Source organism: Lates calcarifer, linkage group LG18 (genome assembly GCF_001640805.2).
Source record: "Lates calcarifer isolate ASB-BC8 linkage group LG18, TLL_Latcal_v3, whole genome shotgun sequence".
In the NCBI taxonomy this organism is placed as follows: domain Eukaryota; kingdom Metazoa; phylum Chordata; class Actinopteri; family Centropomidae; genus Lates; species Lates calcarifer.
The window spans coordinates 1798009-1820224 of record NC_066850.1 but is presented as its reverse complement, the minus strand read 5'-3'; the positions used below and the strand labels follow the sequence as shown (position 1 = coordinate 1820224).

Here is a 22216-nt window from a genome sequence, read left to right as displayed (position 1 = left end):
AAATACATATCAGGAAATATCCTTATTAATATTGGAATATTGATTTCAATCATACACAGGGATAGGGAACTTTTGGACTTGAATAAGAGAAACTGCGAGATTTTATGTTCTTCATGTTCACTATGTGATATTATACCACATTCAGATCATGTCATATAGACTGTACAACAATAATTACCCATTAACAGATCATTAGAAATATGTGAAATTAATAAAATATCTATCTTGGGTGTAAATTCCATTAATCTGGTGTGACTACAAGGCTTGCAAAGGAAGTAACCATTTTTGGATAATGTGTCAAGACTCCCAAGGAGGAAAAATCTGAGGTTTCCCCATTCTTCCCATTCTGCCAAAAGGGCATGAATGCAGCACTAGCTTCCATTTTCTGTCAGTGATTCATACCACAGGCGGTTTACCCATACAGTCACCATCGAAATCTTGTCACCCAAGTCCAACAAACGTCTGTGAGAGCTGAGAGAAATGCCTGAAGGAACACATTCAAAAACACTGCCACAGGACACAAACCCATTCTGAAGATGTTTGGGATGATGATCAGGGGGAAAGAAGGCGTAAATGTAAAGAGATGGGGGTAGATAAGAGTGGGAGCTTGATGAGACTCATGTTGTTAAGATAATTACTAACAATCATTGTCTTTAAATACACAGAGAACAATGGTCTTTGTCACTGATTGCTTTATTGCTGGATCTTATCCACACAAGAACTAATCACTTGAACAGCTATCCCATCCATGTATGTGAGATATGAAGAAACATTTCAGAATGTCATTTTAAGGTCCTTTGTATAAAGCAGGTGTGTATCTGAATATGACTATACAGACTGTTTAAGTTGACGTTGGATTTCAATAATTGAGTTGCCAAACACATCATATCAACAACAGAACAGAACCACGTGAGGTAGCTGAAGGAAAGTAAACACATAAGGACAGCAAGACATTGCTTTCAAGAACAAAACAAGAAAACATTCTGAAGTAATTACAAAATCTAGAGGGACTAATGGAAAAAGTGCAATCAGGTTTTCAATCTAAACTTGTAAAAATCAATTAGGAATCTTAGGTTGCAGACAGGCTCCTGCGATAAAGGCTGTACAGTATGAAAAACAGCTTGGACAGCCACATTTCTCATTAATTGATGAGGTGAATTCAGGTAACAATGATTAGCGTTCACTGACTAAATCTCTACCAATTAGAAAGGAAACGATGCAGATAAAGAAGAAGACTTGATGCAGTTGTTCGGCAAAAAAGTTAAACTAAGGTCAACTCTTGCTACGGTGCAAAGCGGGGCATTTTCCAATCAAATATATACAAGCATACATTCCTGGTGATCAGGGTAGGATCAGGGTGGGCACGCAAAGCCACACAACATGTTGTTGAACACTGATCCATCACTGCATCATGTAAATCGTCAGAGATGTTTATTGTGTATCTCCACAAAAGTATAATTCCAGCTTAAGTGGCAACAAGAACAAGCCTTTACCTGCTCACTACCTTTAGTAGCATCAAGAATAAGTCAGTGCCATGCATATGTTTCTAAATGTGAGATCAAACGGTAACAAATGCCCTAGAGTGTAGTCAATCCTCTTCGTTACTAATCACCACTCTTCCCAGGGGTGTCATACTAAGTCTCATACCAACACTTCACAATGTCTTTCCCGGAGGTCTCTCCATGTCTCTGGACGCTGTGAATAGCTATCTTGGTGGCCTTGAAACCCCCCAGTACCCCCACCTTGAAGGATTATGATATGTTTTATCCAGAAGTGGTCTGTGTTTTTGTTGTGTGTGTCAATTATCGGGACAGTCTAATGGCTTGATCTCGGCTGTTGCAAGAACAATCGGCGTAGGGAGAAGTCAGGGGTGAGCTGGTGGGGTGGTGATGTGTGTGTGTGTTGTTATGGATGGAGTTATGTCCAGTGTGAGACACTAAAGGATTGAACGTGAAGCATTAAGAGGGCTATTCTGTCTAATCCTATTAGTGTCTTGGGTAACCCTTTCATATCAGAAGGGGTCAGGGCAAAGACCTTTGTGAAAAATCTCTCTGAAATGAGCAGTTACATCACCCAGTCATATAAAAGAAGATGACATCTCTATCTCATAATATCAAAAGGTAGTAGCAATGGTATATTAATGTTAATTTGTTGAAGTCCAGGCCACATAAACATAGTAACTCATAACCATACCTAACCCTAACTGGATAATGATACAGAAACCATTCATGTAAATGTAGACATACAATCATGATAGCATCACTTTTCCGTACCTGGGATTTTGATTCCTATTATCATTTTTTAGTCATGAAATTCAGGTTTCGGCTTGTTTTTTAAAGGAGGTATTTATAGGTTTTGCTCTCACTACAAAGCCAACTTTAGCATTAACAGCTGGATTCTTCAAAGTCTCAAAGAAACATTGCAAGTTCAGCATCAAACTTCACTCCTTTATTCACCAAGAGCTGTTTCCAATGGTGGAAAGCAACAGAAATGTTTTGCTTCTAGTTCTATAACTTTTCTCTTACTGAGGTTAGCATGCTAACCAGCTAGCCCCTATTGTGAGCATTCTCTAGCACCCCCTGGTTCTGAGCTCTACCAAAATTAAAGGCCATTAGATTGTTATTGAATGTAAGAAAACAATGCTTCCTTTACACATGTTAATGACAGCTCCATGCCAACAGCTTTAAAAAAGACGTATTCATTAGCTTCCTAACTACAGTACATTACCTATGTATAGGTCAACTTTTATAGGGGTGAACCCAAGAAAAACAGTGAGGCTGCTGTTCCTTTTAGGGATAATTGTGGCAGGTCACATAGTCTGAGGCTTCATTTGATTAGCTAATTTCATTTACAGTATGCTGTGTAAATCAGACTACAAGTTCAGCATGCAGAGAGGGTCAAAAACCAGGTTTAGTGCAGTGTCCCAGTGTCCCAAAACTATTTTCTGCCATTTAATAATTAGCAGATGTGATTAGCAAATATGCATAAATCGAGCCTCTCTCCCTGCCCACTGTCCAACTGTGCTGATGAATGAGAGATTCATGGTCACATCATAAACTGGAAATGGACTTTAATTATGAGCATAACTTTTTACTACACCCACTTTTTGTATGTCTGAAGACTGATGACTAAGAGACTGAACTAGACGGTCACATTTCATTTTACAGAAAATATTTAAATCCATATTGTAATTTAATCATTATTCAGTGTGTATATTTTTAATGAATTTATGAATGTGTATGTAGCAAACTCTCTTTCTGTCACAGAGATTAAAAAGTGGTTGACACAGCCACAGATTTTGATGCTATGAGATGTGAGCAGCACACGAAGATGCAGCTGAACCTTGTCGAACTACTATACCGTATATGGAATTAACCTTAATTGTGTGCAGTTGCTCGTGACAGCATGTGTGTTTTCCATTGACATATTTAATGTTTCCAGAACATTCTTCCATCTATCTGAATTATTACACAGGACTTCTGTCTGTCTCTGTTCCTTCATTCATGCATGCACCCAGTCCAGCAGCAGTCCGGCCAGCCCAGGCGCTCCGCCAGTCCAGATGGGTGGTCCAAACCAATCACTGCTGTTCTCCCATGCTTTGGCCTGCCACTGTCCCTGCTGCCCTGACACCCTCCTCTTTTTTTCTTTGCTCTCTCCCCGTCTCATGCATTCCTCCTATTTCTCCTCCTCTCTTCCTTCACACCAGTCTTGACCAAGACATGGCTCCTTCCCTTTTCCTTGAGCTCTTTTCTCTGGCACATTTTCCTCCTTTTGACTTTATTCCCCTTCCTATCTCAGATTGTCTCCTTCATTTTTCAACCTGCTCCTCTTCTCCCTGGTTTCTGACCATTTCCTTCCTCACACGCCATCTCACCTCTCTTCCTGTCTGTCACTGAGCTGTTGTTGGCCTTGTTGATGGACCCAGAAAGGCTTTTCCAACATGAATCAGTCATGTGGTCACACTTCACTATCTACAGTCAGAATTTCCACTGTGCAAAACTTTGGGTCTTCACAGTAAATGGTTTTATATGATGTTTTGTTGTAACAAGATTGAATTTCACAAGCAGAATGCATTTGTCAAACCACAGAATTTGTCTTTGATTGCCACAGTGCGTTCACGCTGGCCAGCTAAATTTGTGGAACTTTATGCAGCAGCACACTAACATTATGTGTCTGTTTCCACCGTGACTCACAGGCTCTGTCATGGATGTTAGACAGACAAACCTTGAGTTGTAGTGTGTGTAGGGGCATTTACATGCAATTTTTAAATTTGACAGCTGTTTCAGGACACACAAGATTTGATTTTGGGACATACTGCAGGCCTAACACGACACTGTGTCTGCTATTTAAGGGAGTAGACTGAGGATAGTAAATACTTACAGCTTTATTATAAAGAACTTTCATCATGGAGAGCTGTCATTTCCTATGATTCTCTCACTGTGGATTAGTTTTGGCTCGCTACTTTTTAATTAAGGATTCTACCCTCTCCTCACGCCAACACTTTTAGCTGCACCTACCTAACTACTCTTTCCTCTTGTATTGAAGGGGGCAGCTCGTAGCTTGAGGCAGATATCGACTCACAAACACTCGCATGCATTTACTCATGCACACAAACACACACATCACACACAAGACCAGACTTTAGCACATGAAAGGGCCTCCTACAGAAGTGAAAAACATACTGCAACAATGCTTTGAAGTCTATCAGTCATCCATCTAATGTAGGGATGTTGTCTGTTCCTCCTCCTCTAAAAGTCTGATTCATATCTCCCTTCCAGAAATTCCCTCCCCAAAGCCTGAGAGACAGCCGACCTGGGAGTTATTTGGCTCTTCTCACAACAGCCCCAACGTATCCCAAACATACAAAATTCAGTCTCACTTTTGCATCAAAGCAATGCAGGAAAATAGACATGTTTTTTTTTTAATCCCAGGTGACGCCTGCAATCTTTGTGCAATCTAAAAAAAAAAAAAAAGCACACATACACAAGAGCACACAACAGTATGCATACGTCGAATGGCACACAGTAATTGCAGTGGTCAGTTATGGTTTAGTGATCTGTCTGGGTTTTTAGGTGCCTGGACAATGGTGCTACAATCCCCAGAGACAGAATTCCAAAGAAATGACCCCTAAAACACAGACTTCATTCAAATAGTTCCTGACTTGTGCAAACAACAGCAATATACTCACAACCAGGCCAGTATGTGTTAGCAGCAGACGTTACTGTAACCAGACACGTGTTGCAGCGTTTAAAAAAACATTAATGAACGTTAATAAAATGTGTACGTTTCCACAGCAGTGATGACAATCCTGATTCATTAACCTTTGTTTTTTTCAAAGGCCACTGAAGAGCTGCGATGAATAGACCACAATGTGTCATTGATGTTTACATGCAGCAGGCAGGAGGAGGTTCACCAGGAGGCCTGCTGTGTTTACGACCTGGTTAGGTTTCATATTTATGACTGCTGATGCGTTTGATGGAGCTCTGTATTTAAACATGTGAGAAGGTTTTTTTAAACCTGACAGCTCAGTAATTATATACCTGTGGTGATGGGCTATTTGGTGAAGCATGTGGACAAGAGGAGCTCACATTGATAGTGGGTCTTTGAAACTGGAGGTGTTAGCTGTTTATAGTGTGATCACAGTTCTTTGTCTGCTCGCCATATAAATGTAATGTGAAGGGACTGGGAGGAACAAAGGGAATCTAAAGTACAAAAAAAACAGGACATACCAACTGTAGGCATATAGAAATAAGAACAGTGGATCTGTGTTATTATACTTGATTGCTTATTGATGCATTAATATTAGATAATAAAACCTATTTTAGTGAATCATTTATGCAAAACCCTGACACAAAATATGGTTAAATATGTTAGCTTTAGTATCTGAAATACCCCTTTAAATTTTGAGCTACAAGTTACCATTAGATGTGTTACTTTTTAGACATGAAGCCTGACTGGGGATCACAGCACTGGTCTGTGGGTTAGTCAGTTCACCACTTTGGTCCTGAAATATCTCGACAAGTGTTTGATGGATTTTCAAGACCTTTTAGCAGATGTCATCAGTAGTGATTTGATTCTGATGTATGCATTTGCTCAGATTAGGACAGTGTTACCCTGATATTCTGTCATGTCGACCTACCTTCCATGTGTTTGGGGATTGGCGCCACACAGGGTGTTGTGCTCTGGTGAAGGCTCCTCCGTAAGAATACTGGGAGCGAGAGTGATCAACGGCGCTGCTGGGATGTGGGGGACAGAATTGAGGCCAGCTATGTGGATGTGGTCCAGAATTATATAAACCCTGTCCGTCATCTCTCTGACTAATCACCCACTGGTTGTTTGGGCCGGAGCTCGACTGGAACATTTCTGACGACCCAAAACTGTATCTAAGCAAAAGAAGAGAAAAAAAGGAAATAACAATTAGTCAGTAAATTAACCAATTATGTAATGAAATTGTTATATTATCCTTATTAAATCATGATTTAATCTTGAATTTCTCAGTGGATAACTTGTTAAGGAGAGGGAAACGAGAGGGCAAAAGGGAGAGATGCATGGGTGGAGGTGGTTATGTGCTTGTGCATTTGGCGGTTTGCATGCATTTATGCTGATTAGTAAAAACTGCATTCCACAGTGTCTTGCGGTGGTTGCTAATGTTGGACATCTGGTCAGTTTCTTGTAAAATCACTAAAGGAACACATTGCAGGTCATAGTAGCACATATTAGTCACAGGGTGGTGTCATGTCTACACTACTCGCTCATGTTCTCTGTAGCCATCTTTGACTAAATAACTTTCTTCTGCCTCCGACATTTTTACCATCAATGGATACCCAGAGCACTACAGCAGTTATACTGACTTTGCCTCAGCTCCTTTTTTAACTCTCTGCCTTGGAGTGTTGATGTCTGCTGTCAGATTTGAGAACTTTAAAAATTATCCCCAGTATTTTCTTTGGGTTTATTTGTGAAATGAATAAGTGGCCTTTCATTTGATTTGGAATGAGTTTAATTCTATAAAATTTTAGTATTTCCACCATGGAGTGAATGGATGGACAAACTTGATTATTGGTGTGACTGAAGTAACAACAAGCAGCATGCCCTGGATCAAAGCATCTCGGAGGCTATGGCTTAACCAGAATCATTTGATATTTAATCAAAAGCCAATTTGATTGGAAAAACATTGCTGCCAACCAGGCCTTTTACATGAATTGTTAATAATATCACTCATTCAGCCAAACATGGCAAAAAGGTATTGGAGAAGATTTTCTCTCTTTCAAAGCAGAATATATTAATCAGATTAGCAGTGCCAGTTTTCTTGTGACATGAATGTTCTTTTTCCTTCAGTTTTCTCACTGAACACATTAATTATTGGCAAAGGAGGCTCAAGTCTGAGATGAGGAGGAATAAAATGGAAAATAGAAAGTACAGACAGACTATTTTTATGGCATGCATCACATGCGGCACTTTGCTTGATGCTAATTGCCTTGAGAAATTCAGACTTTTTTTCAGTGATTTTTTTATTAGCCTTCAAAAGATGCATGAAAAGGTCAAGCACTCAGCATCACTGGTCCCTTTCATATAGCCTGTTCAAGGCAGGAATGCTTGTTCCTCAGCGCTCTGAATTAAAGGTACGAACGTGGCATTGTTGTTCCTCCTTAAAGCCGGCAGCAGAGGTGCTGGCATGGTGGTACAGCTGATGAGCGGACACTATTGTGTCACACAACGCCAGGTTACACCATGCCATCTAAAATCATACATGGGCTCAGTGTAGGCAAGCAGGCGGCACAATGAGGCAGCAATTCAAAGAAGTAACGAGGTAAATTCTGTTCAAAAGAGGCCACTGCTGACATGACACAAATTAAACCACACCACTTAGTTTCTTTTTTGACGGCTGAAATAAAGATGATGGGCCACAACTGGAACGCACTTGAGGCACTTGCCCAGAACTGCATTAGATGGAGAGAAGTCGTCAATAGGCGATGGTCCCAAGGGGAGCCAAGGGCGCAAGTATGAAAGTAAGTAAGTACTTCATATCTAAATTACAATATTTCAGTGCAAATTAGCTGTCACTGCCACTGGAGTACTAATGGAGAACACATGCAAAATAGGAGACTTGTACATTTGCAACAATGTAGAACTGATTGAACACAAAGAGAGTAGGTTAAAAAAAAAAGAAGAAGACTGTGATTCTAATCTTGGTTTCTAGTTTCTTCCCTCTCCTTATGTGGGAGGTTAATTCTCAAGGCATGCGGCCGCCTGGCTGTCCAAGCATGGAGCAAACAGTGTTTAATTGCCTTTACTCTGTCACCACCAACATTGCAGAACACCTCTGCTGCAGAATTGCCCGGCACTTCTAGGCACTGTGAGAAAATGTGTAGATGTCGTGGACCGGGCAGGAGAGAACAGGTTTTTGTGAACGTAGAGACGGGGTTTTTGTCCACCTAGCTGAGCTGCATTCCTGCAAGAATGCTCATTTGGAACAAGTGGTTTGTTTGTGTGGGTTTAGCCTGAGTCTTTGTCTGTGGTTTGTGAGCTTCTCTGTTAGCCCACGAGCAAGGCATCTTTCTTAAATAACAATTTACTGCCTTAACACACGAAGAGTGTTTTATGGATATGGGAATGTCACTCATCCAGGCTTCTGTCATCCATTTACCCCTGCACTATTACTAATGCATAATGTTTGTAGTCAGGTCAAATGGTAAAATACATATAGCTTCAGGGATTATAATTGAATTTCATACATTAAATCTAAAATGATTATTTCATTAAATGCACCAATTGAGATATTGATTTGTCTGTTTGAAACAGCTGGGAGTGAAATGTAATTATTGCTGCAAATCTTCCTAAACTGAAATTTTCATGAAATTAGATTTAAAATACATAAAGCGCCTAAATATAAGGGACTTTAATTGGAATAATAAGACGGAGAGAAGCAAACATCACTGACATATAGCTTGTGGAAAACTGTGTAAACTGGGTTTAAGACCAGTCTGAGCTTTGGTATGAACAATGTGGACAGGTTTTTATAATAACTATAGATGTCACCACTTTATGATTTATTATATACGATGTAAAACAATCCAGTTTACTTTAGTTTACATGAGTTAACGGTTACAAAACCGCAAACTGAACCTGTGTCCATTATCTCACGTCCTACACAGGGTTTGTGTGTGAAGGTGTTTAAGTGAGGAATGTTAATCCACTGTTGGCAGAACTGGAAGGAGGCAGCTACCTTCCAACTGTCATTCAGTGAATAAAAAGCCTTTGTCGTGAGATGTGTGGCTCTGGGATTTGAAACTGACAAATTTAGCTTCAAATATTCAGATTCTGAGATGAATTTACCTTCTCAAGGGCTGACATTGGTTGTTGCACTTAATATCATTTAACTTAGTCCAGTACTCCAACGTCAAGAATTTAGGAAGCCACTTTTTTAAGACTTAATTTCCACATCTGGTTTAATGTAAATCCTGACTGGTAAGCTTGTCCTCAGAGTCTCCACCTGGCTCATTATTGATTGTCTGATGAACGACCATGTAATGCTATAAACAGTGTGACTGTGTCGCTCTGAGCTCATGAAACCACCTTATGATCCCCTGGTTCTTTGACGAGCGTTGGCCTTGTTTGACTTCCTTTTATTCCAACTGAGAACTGACAGTGAACCAAAGGCCTCCTGCTGCTCTGGAGGTTGTTTACAGATACATACAAAGCCTTGTTGTTGCTGAAAGACAACAGGCAACAGTGCTGCCCTGCTTCTTCTGCTTCAGAACTGCTTCCAGTCTCTGTGATCCGACTTATTTATTCATCAGCAGCGACAAAATTCCCTTTAGAACAGTAACATATTACAGTAAAACCAACATAAATTATATCAGTGAGCTTAGCGTGTCTGTCTATTAGGGGCAGTGTGTCAGTTATTAATCAGTTAAGCTGAATAGATCGTCTGTCTGTCTGTCTGTACCTATCCGTCCATGTTACAGACTTACACAAATCCTCACCCACCCACGTGGAGACAGGAAGTTTGGAGTATCATTGAGTGTCTGTGTCACAGATGAGAAAACACACACACACACACACACACACAGTGACGTTTGCCTCATTAAAACCATTCCCATAGATGCACTACTTTGTGCAGCTCTCCACTCATCATCACCTCCAATCCGTTCAACCCTTCCCTCCCTTTGAGCGCCACTATTTATTTTCATCAAGGCCTCTCTCCCTCCCCTTCTTTCTCCCTATATGTCTCTCGCTCTCCCTCTCATCCACAGTGGACTTTGTTGCTGGGCTGTCGTGTATTGAAGCACCTATTTATTTGCTTTTTTTCATCGCTAATTCTCTCTTATTGTCCCCCCGGCGTCCCGTCGCGCCAGGAACAAGCCGCGAAAGCTTTTCGCGCTCTGTGCTCAAGACATGAGTCAGTGAGCCAAGATAATGATGAAGAGCTCAGACACGCAGGAGATCCAGCCTCTATCGCTGATCACACCAGCAAAGTCTTCTTAACATACACCCCTCAGACAAGGTCATTATTCCAGAGAGTACTCAGCTTGTGCGAGAAGCTGAGCTCACCATTTAAAGTTGTGATTTAAGCCTGTTGTAGTTCAGCTGTTCCTTAACTGTTTGCTCTGATTCCTGAGTTGTTAAAGAAGCAATGCTCTGTTGTAGTTCCATGAAAACTCAGTAAGCTGCACTGGAAAGTCCAAAAACAGTACAAGAGAAATACAGGGATATTCAACTGTCATCACTGTGTATATACATTAATTATACTGCATATTCAGGCACTTTAAATATCAGCTTCCCTCTCAACACATCTTTCCATCTGTGTGTGGGAATAATAATATTATAGCAGCTAATTCCATATAAAATGATATTTGATGCCCAAACAGAATTATGATCAAGGCTTCAAACACATTAAGAAGCTCTATACCATAATAGACAGTGACTCATGTTCGTCTTGAACTTACTGAGATGATTCATGTGTTAGAAACCTAGTGTCTATAAATTTGTCCAATATACTGTCGTTTAACAGTATGTAGAAGAGCCCGACTAAAACTGGATTTTTGTGACTGACATCATATATCAGCTGATTTTCATTTTTTAACATAATGTATGATTTGGATGATATGAATTTGCATTCCAAAGACTTACTGCTTATGACATTTGCAACAATTTGCAGACATTTGGTTTGAATCCAATAATTTTCCTCATCACTGAGCAATTAAGATATTTTCTTGTTATAAATACATTTAATTTAAAATTTGAGCGTCCCCGCTTGAACTTTAAGATACAAGTTTGCATGATCTTGTAAGTTATAACCCCTCACCTGTCACATAAAGACCAAAGATCACTGTCAGAATACAGTCTCTGTCTAGACAAGACAAACTGAGAGATTCTATATGTGTCTTCTTCATGAGTCAATCAGATCCCTTCTGTGACTTCAAAGACTGGTTTCAGGAAGAGGCTGCAGACCGTGGATGAACATTCAGTTTCATTTTTCATTGGTCAAGGGTTTGGGCCACGGCTGAGAGGAGGTTACCACCATCTGACTTTGAAGTCAGTCCTCAGAGCAGACAATGTTTATGTTCTTCCAGCACATTACGCCCCGACACCCCCACCGCCCACTGCTCCTTACACACAGCTCTCTATTAGACTACGCTAAATTAAACGCTAAATGAAAAATGTATATAATGAAGGTGAAACTTTAAAAAAAGAGCAGTAGTGCACTTCTTTGGAAATGTAAAGCAAATCCAAGTTGTTGTTTCCAGATTAACCACAAGATGGTGCTGTCTGCACTCATTCCACATCTTTAAAAAAAAGACACTTCCCTCATTTCCTTCTTGAAAGTGCAACTTAAGCCCTCGCAAAAGAATGACAGGAACCAAAAAAAGTCCTCAAATATTTGAGTGGGCGTGTGTGTGTGTGTGTGTGTCATCAGCTGTTTCTAAATGACATTCCTGTAAAGCCATGACTCACACAAGAATGATCCCTCAAAGTTGCAAAATGCTCAAACCTTAATGCCACAATAACACTGCACACGTCCACAAATGCTGCACGTTCCACCCAGTTTGCTCTCCATCCTCTGGACGTACAAGCAGCTGTGAGGCGCTGCACACATCTCTGCTGCTGCCACACCGACATCCTCAAACAAAGTGAAACCCTCAATCTCAACACCTTTGCCTTCTAGGATTATTTCTGACACATACTTTGTGCAAAACACAGAAACCAAGAAACTACTTAGTCATCTTGGTTGTGACACATCGTCCCATGAGGCCTTTACACACGTCCACCCTCTTTGCCCTATAGCTTATCCTGTCCACACGGTTTTCCCCCTCCCTTCCCCAGCCCCCGAACCTGCACACGCACCACTCTGAAAACAACATTCCCGTGATGCAAGATTGGAGAAGTTCACAGGGTTTTTTTTTCTTAATATATTGTAAATAATATCAGGTGACTAAAAATGAGGAAGTGCCCCATGAGGAACTTTAAAGATTTTTTCCCTGCTGTGTCATTCTGATCTCTCAAAGCTGCGCTCAGACAAACACACAACGTGCCCACGTTAGGACGAGACGTTATCAAAGTGACGCTAGGAAACACACAAGACCTAATGCACCGTGATTATCTTCTACAAAGACAACCTCATGAAATAATATGAGTATACAGAGAAGCAAAAGTCCATTGACTTTTTTTACATTTACGTAAGTACATTTTATAAACATGCAAACAGAAATTCAGAGAAATAAAATGGCATCGACAAAAATCATGTGAGAAAAGAAAAATAATACAATAATTAAAAACAGTTATTTCAGATGTTTGATGTGTTATGCTGTGACTAAATGAAAGACTTTCATTTTGTTATTTAAATATATATTATAGTTAATATTCTCTATCATTTCCAAAATCTCAGGAAGTCAGTGTCCCTCTTTAAAGGTATCCTTATCTACACAAAGTATGTACATTCCTAATTAAATGCTGTATTATAAGTACATATTTCTGAACAAGAACTATATGTATTTAAAAAGCAAGAAAACTGTTTTGTTTGTCCAAAAACACTCCGACCTCGATCCGATGAACTTCCTGTTAAACAGGATGTTGCTGATGGAGAGGTGAGGTGATGAGTTTCTTTACCCCTCATCATAAATATCAGCAGGGGTATTTTTATTTTTAGAATCTACACATTAAGTCACATTATAGCATGAATTAAATTGTAGGAATATAATTTGCATTTCACTGTATTATTTTGAAAAAGGAATATGAAATTCTCAAATACCTGTAGTTTACAAGTTATGGAAGACAGGTCCCGGTAGTGCCGTCCAATAATCAACTCCAAAACCAACTTCAAATTTTCTTGCTTGTTGAACTACCTCCCACTGATGTTTAATCATTCCTGAAAGCATGGACTTGTGAAAGGGCCCCAGATTTAAACCAAATTGTGTTTCCTCTTTTCTAGCACAGGAGCGGGGTGCAAAGGGAAGCTTCTCTGTCAACTGCCCCTATACTCAAGACAGAAATAAAGACTGATTCTTGCAAGTCATCGTGTTACATAATTGTGGTTTTTCATAAATCAATCAGATAAAACTTTTAATTTAAAAAAAACATACGTTTTTAAATCGTATCTGTTTGTATATAACTTTGCTGGAAATTCTCAGCAGAATCGTGGTAGTTACCTGGTAAATTACAAGACACTCCAGCTGATAACGCAGCATTCACTCTCTGATATTGTTTTCAAGGTCGTCGCTAAAAATAAAGGCTTGACTTTCAAGTGTGGACTGAATGCTGTTAATTTCATGTTCTTGAGACAGTTTGTCCATAACTGATCAGCGCTGCTCAACATGTCAGAACAAAACACACAAGTGTTTTTGGTCAGCTTTATGAAACTGTGACATTTCCTTGCAGAGGAAAAGGGCTCCAATATTCCATTCACGGTCACACTGTAATCTGCATAATGACAATGATGAACAACCCATCAGTGACAATCTGAGAGAAAAAGCCTCCAAATTCCCCTTCAGATGCATGTTGATTGTGTTTATTCATGGCAGTTAGGTTGATGAGGGAGCAATATGGAGGAGGCTGGATGGACACTTGATACACGTTACTGTTAAAATAGCAGACGTCTCTTGACAAAGAACAAACAGCAAAGGCAGGCTGAAATCAAGGCGTCTGCGAAGGCTCTCAGGAATGCAAATTCAAAAGCACTTCATTATTTGCTTTCTCCCTGCAATCTTGTGTCTGAGAGACTGAACTAAGTGGTTAATCAAGCCAAAAACCAAACCACGTCTGAGGGGCCAGAGAGGAGACACCTCTGCTCACTGACAAGGCCAAGACTGTTGTGTGTGTGAATGTATGTAAGTGCACAAAATACACAATGGTATGTGTGTTTTGGATTCGTACCAGATCAGAAAGATCCACATCACTAAAAGATAAACTCCCATTCCCTGTTAATTATGATAAAATAATCACTATCACTTGTTATGATACTCTGAAACTTAGAGATACACTTGTTCATACAACAGTTCATCCTGAGGGAAATATAAATGTCTGGTCCAAATTTCCTGCCGACCCATCCAAAGTTTGTCGAGATATATCAGTGGTGGACCGACCGTCCCTGAAGTAACGCTGCTAGTGTGGCTAAAAATGACCACTAATAATAATTATCTAAATATCAAATAATATCATTTTCTTCAATAGAAAGTAACAAATGGTTGATAAATGTCTGATATTAGAATATATTTCCACACTTAGATAGTGCATACAAAAATGAATCACAAGAAGATTTTATCATTATAAATATTTTCCAACCTCAGATTTGAGAAATGTCCCACTATTTGGCGAGTTTTTGTCCTGTTCTGACCATGAAGAACCACAGTTACTTAGCAGTCTTCAACTTTCACTCAGGACTAAAAATCAGCTCATGGTTTGAGATTTATCGTGAAAAGTATCGATCTCAGAATCTGACAGTTGAGGGAGGGGCGTGGGAATAGAACGGGGATCTGAGAAACCAGCAAAAACTCCAAACATGCTGAAAGGTTAGGTTAGTATAGAGGCTCTTTCACACATACATTCCATACCATTAACTGAATAAAGTGTCTGAACTATTCTGGTCGAGGCAGCAGCTTCTGTTGTTCACATAAGCAAGGCCTTAACACAATTTTAACGCTATGTGACCACTCTCACACAAACACCGACGCCACTAAAGTCCTCTGTTGTCTGAAATTAGACGGGGTTTACGTCAGAGCGTGCTGGTGTTGTGCATGCCTTCAGTGGTGACGCTTTTCTTTGTAGTAACGTTACATCGGCAAAATTGCTATAACTGATTTAATGTCATAGAAACATCAGAGTCATTTTCTTGTTGAACTCTAAAATACCATAAATTTACAGTAAGAGAACGGGCTTCAGTCTTTCTCATGAACTGATGTCATTATGGTGGTTTTAACATGTGCTGCCTTGTACAGTGACACCAGATGAAAATGTAAATGTTCATTAGATATTCTTTTATCATACTGTAATAGAATCATTAATACAGCTAACCATTTATCTTCGTTCTTTGAAGAAATGATAATTAATGTTACAAATTAATATAAATAAATAGTCCAAATATTACTATCATAGAAAAGAGAGAAAACTGGCAAATATTTACATGTTAGAGGCTGGAGCTCGTCAAACTATTGATTGATAATCAAAGTTGTTGCTGATAATTATTGACGATTGACTAATGAGGTAATAGGCTAATAGTTTTAGCGGTGAATGGATTTAGACAGTCTACCTAATCCACATGGTGGGATTATTGTACTTTCCATGAGGTCTGCAGGGCTCATATCAGCCTGAATGATCTCCCTTATGTCCAAGAGCATGCAATGCACTTGACAAATGACCATGATTTACTTATGACGTAGGGATTTCTCTCCCTGATCTTGTTATTGTTCGACAGACGGAATGTGCGGAATGCGAGTGTGTGAGTGAACCCAGCAGGAGCTGACGCTCAACATTAGATTTATGGGTAGAGATTATGACCCAGGGCACTCTGGCAGAAACAGAGAAAAAGACAGCAAAGCCGAGGCCAATGGGAGAGACAAGAGGTGGAGAGAGAGAGACAGAGAGAGGCAGGGAGAATAGAGCAAAGGCCATGAAATGAAATGAGGTGTTTGATCTCCCCAGGACAGGTCAGGTCTCCCCGGTGGAGTGTCTGATCTGATGTACAGTCTATGAAAGAGTGGACACCACCAGCTGCACTGAGCATTCATTATGGCTGCACATAATGGAAAAGGAGACAGTATTTCATCGTGATCTATATGTTTATTTGTCGTCGCACCATCCTCTCTCTATAACCTGTGAATATTTCTTTCACTTCTTTGAGATACACACTCTGAAACCTCACCTGAGTCCACGCTCTTTGTCCAAAAGTTTCCTTGGGAGGCGCTTGGTTTTTCTTCCTCTGGTCCTCTGTTGTATCTTCAAATGCCCGGTCGTCTCTCTTTTCCTTAATTCTAATCGATGCTCTCAGTACAGTGAAACAAAATAAGAGCCTCTGAAATGAAAACTTTCCCCCCCTCTTTTAGATGGCAATTGTATGTAGCTGTGTCTTCGTCTGGTTTACCTGTGGGTCTTTGATCATGACAGTGTGCGACGGTGTTTGATTCCTGGGGTACTTTGACAGTTTTGCAGGCTGGCAAAAGGCCCTCCAGTGTCTGAAGTTAGATCAGAGGAGACAGGGCCTGAAAAGCAGGCGTCCAGCTGGGAGAAGATCAGAAGAGACACAAACTTTAGCGAGAGCCATTGTGAGGTACACAGCGGCTGCTGGCTCCCATAACTTTTCCCTTTGTGTGTTTTTTATATCGCCCGCTTCTCCCTCTCTTATCTTCTGCTCAGAGTGTTGAATGGCTCAGTTAAAGGTCTGTGAGGTTTTATCTGATTTTGAAAAAAATAAAAAGACACCGTGTATTTGTTCCCTCTTTCAGCTGTCCCTCAGGGGTTTAAAGCTGGTCTGTGTGTGCACGTTCGTAACGGTACACTGAGCGTAATGCCAGGGGGAAGTTGTGGTGAAAGTAATAAAGACTAATTAAAAAGTAATCGGCTACATTATGAGCCACATGCTGGTCAATGACCTGACATTAGTTCAAAAAGAGTTTTTCTCTGGATAAAGTTAAATCAAATATTGAATGTGTGCATGAGGTTTTCTTGGAGACCTAAGTGAAATGAACAGAACTGATCAATCATCTCTGTCACTATAATTACTGCTCATATTAGCTAATGTATGAAATGATGTGATTGTGTTAGTTTGGAGCCGCTGTGTGATCTCAGGTTTAGTAAGTGTGCTAATGCTGCTCTCTAGTGGCTCAATGGCAGAACTGACAAAACCTCTTGGAAAAAGAGAAATAAAGCAGGTTTTGTTTTGGGGTAATCACATTTATTCCTTTAAACATTTTGATTATTATATTTTCATTATTTTAGATGTGACCTTGCCACATTTATAAATATTGGAATAGCCTCATCAGTGTCACGTCAGATCACCCGGCCCTAATGTGTCTGTGCTTCAGCTTTTCTTTGTCGAGGTCTTGAAAATGTCTTTAAAAGCATTCATGTGATGGGTGTGCAGTGGCTGCGTGAATGTAGCTGATGACTTTTCATTGATTGAGTCAAAAGCCCAGTTCCCTGCATGTGACCTGCGCGGGTGCTGCAGGCGGTGACCTTACGTCACCTGCATAAAATCAATTACAAGGCATCACTAATCGATCGACGATGCCGGTTCTTCTGCCGCCGCTGTGCTTCGCCTTCACTGCCTTTACTGCCTCCACTCCGTCTGCACCGTCAGGCTCCGCTCGTCCTCTGGAAAAATGGCCACGGCAGTGAAACTGAACACCGGCGCATATATGCCCATTGTTGGACTCGGCACATGGAAGGTGCGTTTTATTTTTGACTCTGCTCTCCTACCTGGTATCAGTTAGTGGAGCTCTGAGGTAAGCTAGTTAGCTGTGCGTGCAGAGACAGAGAGCATGGCTGCAGACTGACAGGAAGGAGTCGTTAAAACTAACTTTTCTCCACGTACCTGCTGATATTTCATCATAAATGTGCATTTATTTGCATTATGTTTAACACATTAACCTGTAGCCTAGTAGACTAGAAGAACAGGTTTCTAGAATCATGACTGTGCAGTTCATTACAGACACGTTACTATCAGGATGGGACGAGTGCAGAGGATACACTAACCCTGCCTAAACCTCACTGAGTCCTTTAGCTGAACTGAACTAAGGAACAAAATCTCAAACCACAACTTCCTCTCAGATGACGGATAGTGGCGTCTCTATATGGACATCACAAGTATACAAATAACTGTTTAGAGTGGGACACAGGTCAGGTGTGCTACAAGGTGTTTGTTAGTAATAGTTAGTGCTAGTTAATAGTAGTTAATCTGTATAACACTAACCAGTCCTGTCTCATCAGTCTGAGCCTGGTAAGGTGACCGAGGCAGTGAAAGCAGCCATCGCAGCAGGTTACAGGCACATCGATGGAGCGTACATCTACCACAACGAGACGGAGGTGGGAGAGGGAGTTCACGCCAAGATCGAGGAGGGTGTGGTGAAGAGAGAGGAGCTTTTCATAGTGAGCAAGGTGAGTTATGAGTGAATGAAATGAATACGGTCTGTGTGTTCTTATTGTTTTTCTGCTGCAGGATCTGTATCACTCGCTCTGTCCTTTCATCACATAGCTGTGGTGCACTTTCCATGAGAAATCCCTGGTGAGAAAAGCCTGTGAGAAGACTCTCAGTGATCTTAAAATGGACTACCTAGACCTCTATCTGGTGCACTGGCCCATGGGTTTCAAGGTAGACAAACTACTGTGTCCTCTCTCTGTGTCTCTTTTTTCACTGTTCTGTCTGCAGTCATATATTTGATGAAATGTCAGAGTACTCGTCCTGTGTTCTGGTGTAAACCTCGGGGCTGTTACAGGCTGGTGGTGAAGACTTCCCCTTAGACAGCGCAGGAGAGACAATCAGTGATAACACTCACTTCCTGGAGACATGGGAGGTAAGTTAACCATTATAAAACATTCACCTATAACAGATGGAAGATTCAAACAGGTAAAACCTGTTGGAACATAAACTCTTCATGTCGAGAAAATAAGAAATACTGACAACTTTAAAATGCTCCAAAAGCTGCTACAGTTGAGGGAATCTAAGTGGTATTTTGAGACGTGTTCGAGTTTAAATGGATCTTATATTTGTTGCCACAGTTGCTGAACCTAAACTCAGCCAAAGGTTCACATGTTTTTTCTGCTCTGTTTTCTCAGGGGATGGAGGAGCTGCTGGACGCTGGTTTGGTTAAAGCTATTGGTGTCTCCAACTTCAACAAGGAGCAGATCGAAGCCATTCTCAACAAGCCAGGCCTCAAATACAAGCCTGCCAACAACCAGGTACCATAAACAACCATTACTGCTCAGTAACTACAGCGACCGAGCCTCTTTAGATGGATTTCAGGATGGCTGTTCTTAAAGGGCGAGAGGTCATGATGCCATTATCTGTCTCCTGCTATCAGCTCTAAAGAATAAATGTCTTCTTAATTCGGAATGGGACGCAGCAGTTTCTCCTCAGGCTGGCCCAATTAGCTGATCTGACCTTATGTTTTAGCTGTTTTTCAGAGCCATGCTTCATCATTAATGTCTTGTTCTGTCTTGGTTGTGTAGAATATCAGATTACAGCACCATTCTCCTTCTGCCCTCTGTCACTGTACGCACCCAACAAGGAATAAAAGATGGAACATGAGTGAATTTATTCTTTAATATGATGCTAACTAAGTACTGCAACCATACAAACGTTCTCTGGTGCTTCAATTATGAGCAGTGGAACATTTGAAATTATATTTTCCAAATACCGTCTTTGCACTAAGCAGGAAGTCACAGATCAGTGAGAACTGAAGATTTTTTTCCCACAAATCTTCATCATTTTGGTAAATTAACAGTATAAGCAGCCAGGAACCCAAAATAAAAGAAAAAAGGCTCAAGCGACTGTAAAAAATAACAAATGTTTTGTGATAATTGCTGTAAAAAATATATATGTTTATTTATTATACACACAATAGATATTGTTAAACATGTAAAACTGTAATATTAGAAACATTTCAAAGGCTGAACAGTTAAAGCACCACTGTGCCACCACCTTGTGGTTTGACTTAGGTTTAGACATCACTCCATGGTTTCTTCAGTACCTCCCAAGAGCTGTGTGTTTGTCCCATTAGGTGGAGTGCCACCCGTACCTCACCCAGGAGAAGCTGATCAGCTACTGCCACTCTCAGGGCATCTCAGTGACCGCCTACAGCCCCCTGGGCTCCCCTGACAGACCCTGGTCAGTACCGTAGCTATTAATGAGGAGGTGTACGGGTTTGCATTTTCTATATGATCACACCGCTACAGATGCCGGCTCAGTATTTGTTTACCCTCCATCATGTCTGTCATGTCGCTTTGGTCAGTTTCAACTTGTGACTGTTGTTCCTCTTTGTTCAGCTTGTCACTATGTGGCATGTTGTGTCATAGTTTGGACGTTTTGGTACATTTAGTACCCTTCTTTTATTTATTTAGTTGCTGTGAATAAATACATACAGTGTGTGTGAGTCCTGTAAATAGTTCGGGAGATGTGTTTACATTTCAGGGCTAAACCAGAGGACCCATCACTTCTGGAGGATCCCAACATTAAGGCCATCGCAGAAAAGCACAAGAAAACATCTGCTCAGGTACAGCACTCACATGAGCTCCAACAAATCTGACTTATATTCTCAATCAGAGTAGTAGGGATTAACACATGCACAAGAGAAAAACATGGTTGATTTAAATACCATTCACATGGTTCTGACTGTTCTTACTCTCGTTCACATGTTAATACCCTTTCTTTTTCCAGGTCCTGATCCGCTTCCAGGTCCAGAGAAACGTGATCGTGATCCCTAAGTCCATCACGCCTCAGCGCATTCAGGAGAATTTCCAGGTAACTAGCCGACAAGTTGTTGAGATATTTACTGGGATTAGCTTCGGTCTGCTTTTTACTCAACTGTCGTTTAAATCACTGCAGGTGTTTGACTTTGAATTAACTGAGGAGGAAATGAAAACTATATCAGCATTCAACAGGAACTGGAGAGCCTGCCCCATGCAGTGGTGAGATTATACATCATCGTGCACGTTTTGTGTATTTTCTCTCTTAATTCAGACGACACTGTATCAGGCAGACGTTAATTAAACTTCTTTTTTCTCTATAGGAGCACAAAGCACAAGGACTATCCATTCAATGCTGAATTCTGAGGAGAAACACAGATGTTCCACAGGTTTACAGAGGGAGCTGAGGTTCGCTTCGCTGCCTTGACTAGTTGCTTTGGGGTGGTTTGCACTTTTAGTGTGGTGTTGGGGCAAACTTTTATTTTTATGCTACATTGCTCAGAAAAAAACAGTCTTGTCTCCATACAGTTTTACACAGACTCCAAAGACGTATTTACACTCACGCTGGGTGGGTGAGAGTTTTGCACTAGTACAAGTTTTAGCATCTTTTCCTTACATGGTCTTTTCCCTTCTGTCAATTTCATTGCTTCATTTCATTGCTCTTTGTCTCAGTGTAGAGTAAATTCTGCTGTTTTAAGTTACTGAAAGAAATAAGCGTGCCATATTCAGTACAGATTTTATATTTTTAACACGAGTAACAGTTCTGAGAGCAGAAGGAACAAGAGGAGTAAATTCTCAGCCAAACTACACTCAGTAATTAAGTCAGAATATATTTTTGTAGAACAAATGTGATGCATCCAGTGATGTACGTCAAAACACTCCTCATTTAACTTAAACCTAAAACCTCATGTCTGTCATAGCATTTTCATTCTCATCACTTGGGCAGAGGTATTACTGCCTCAGGATACATATTTAATTGCAAAATCATACACACTATTGTCTCTACGAAAGACACAACATATTTCCTCATATTGGTGACATGTGGCACTTCATAATCATGTGTGTTAACCCTGTTATGAAATGATCACTTTCACTTCCTGCAGCAGCTGTTTTTTTGTTTGTTTTTGTTTTTTGTGAAGCATTACAATAAAGTCCTGTGGGGGAAAATAAAAAAAAGTCTGTGCAGGTGCATTCTGCTTCCACTAGAGGTCAGAAAAGATAACAGTAAGACACACACACACACACACACACACACACACACAGCAACAAATGCTTCATTTTTTAAAGGGTAGTAAAATTAAAAAGCTGTGATTATCCTGCTAGT

General features: G+C 40.5%; 2 protein-coding genes across 5 annotated transcripts in view; one reads left to right on the top strand and one right to left on the bottom strand.

The window, feature by feature from the left end:
* tfec (transcription factor EC) overlaps window positions 1-13420 on the bottom strand; it is a 40856-nt gene extending 27436 nt beyond the window's left edge. Inside the window, exons 1-2 of one of the 4 annotated variants that reach the window (XM_051077625.1) lie at window positions 13250-13420; window positions 6140-6383 (exon numbers count right to left, since the gene is read on the bottom strand). In XM_051077625.1, coding sequence (XP_050933582.1) covers window positions 6140-6361 — 222 coding nt within the window. In that variant the 5' untranslated portion in view covers window positions 6362-6383; window positions 13250-13420. The remainder of the gene's footprint in view (window positions 1-6139; window positions 6384-13249) is intronic. The other 3 variants (XM_051077626.1, XM_018682781.2, XM_051077624.1) reach the window with 3 other exon arrangements.
* A 4285-nt stretch (window positions 13421-17705) lies between these two features.
* Window positions 17706-22068, top strand: LOC108887379 (aldo-keto reductase family 1 member B1). The gene is made up of 10 exons (XM_018682774.2): window positions 17706-17876; window positions 18418-18585; window positions 18683-18799; window positions 18924-19001; window positions 19264-19386; window positions 20208-20314; window positions 20618-20699; window positions 20864-20947; window positions 21032-21114; window positions 21216-22068. Exons 1-10 carry the CDS (start codon window positions 17811-17813, stop codon window positions 21256-21258), a joined length of 951 nt encoding a protein of 316 aa, XP_018538290.1. The 5' UTR covers window positions 17706-17810; the 3' UTR covers window positions 21259-22068.
* Window positions 22069-22216: the final 148 nt, after the last annotated feature.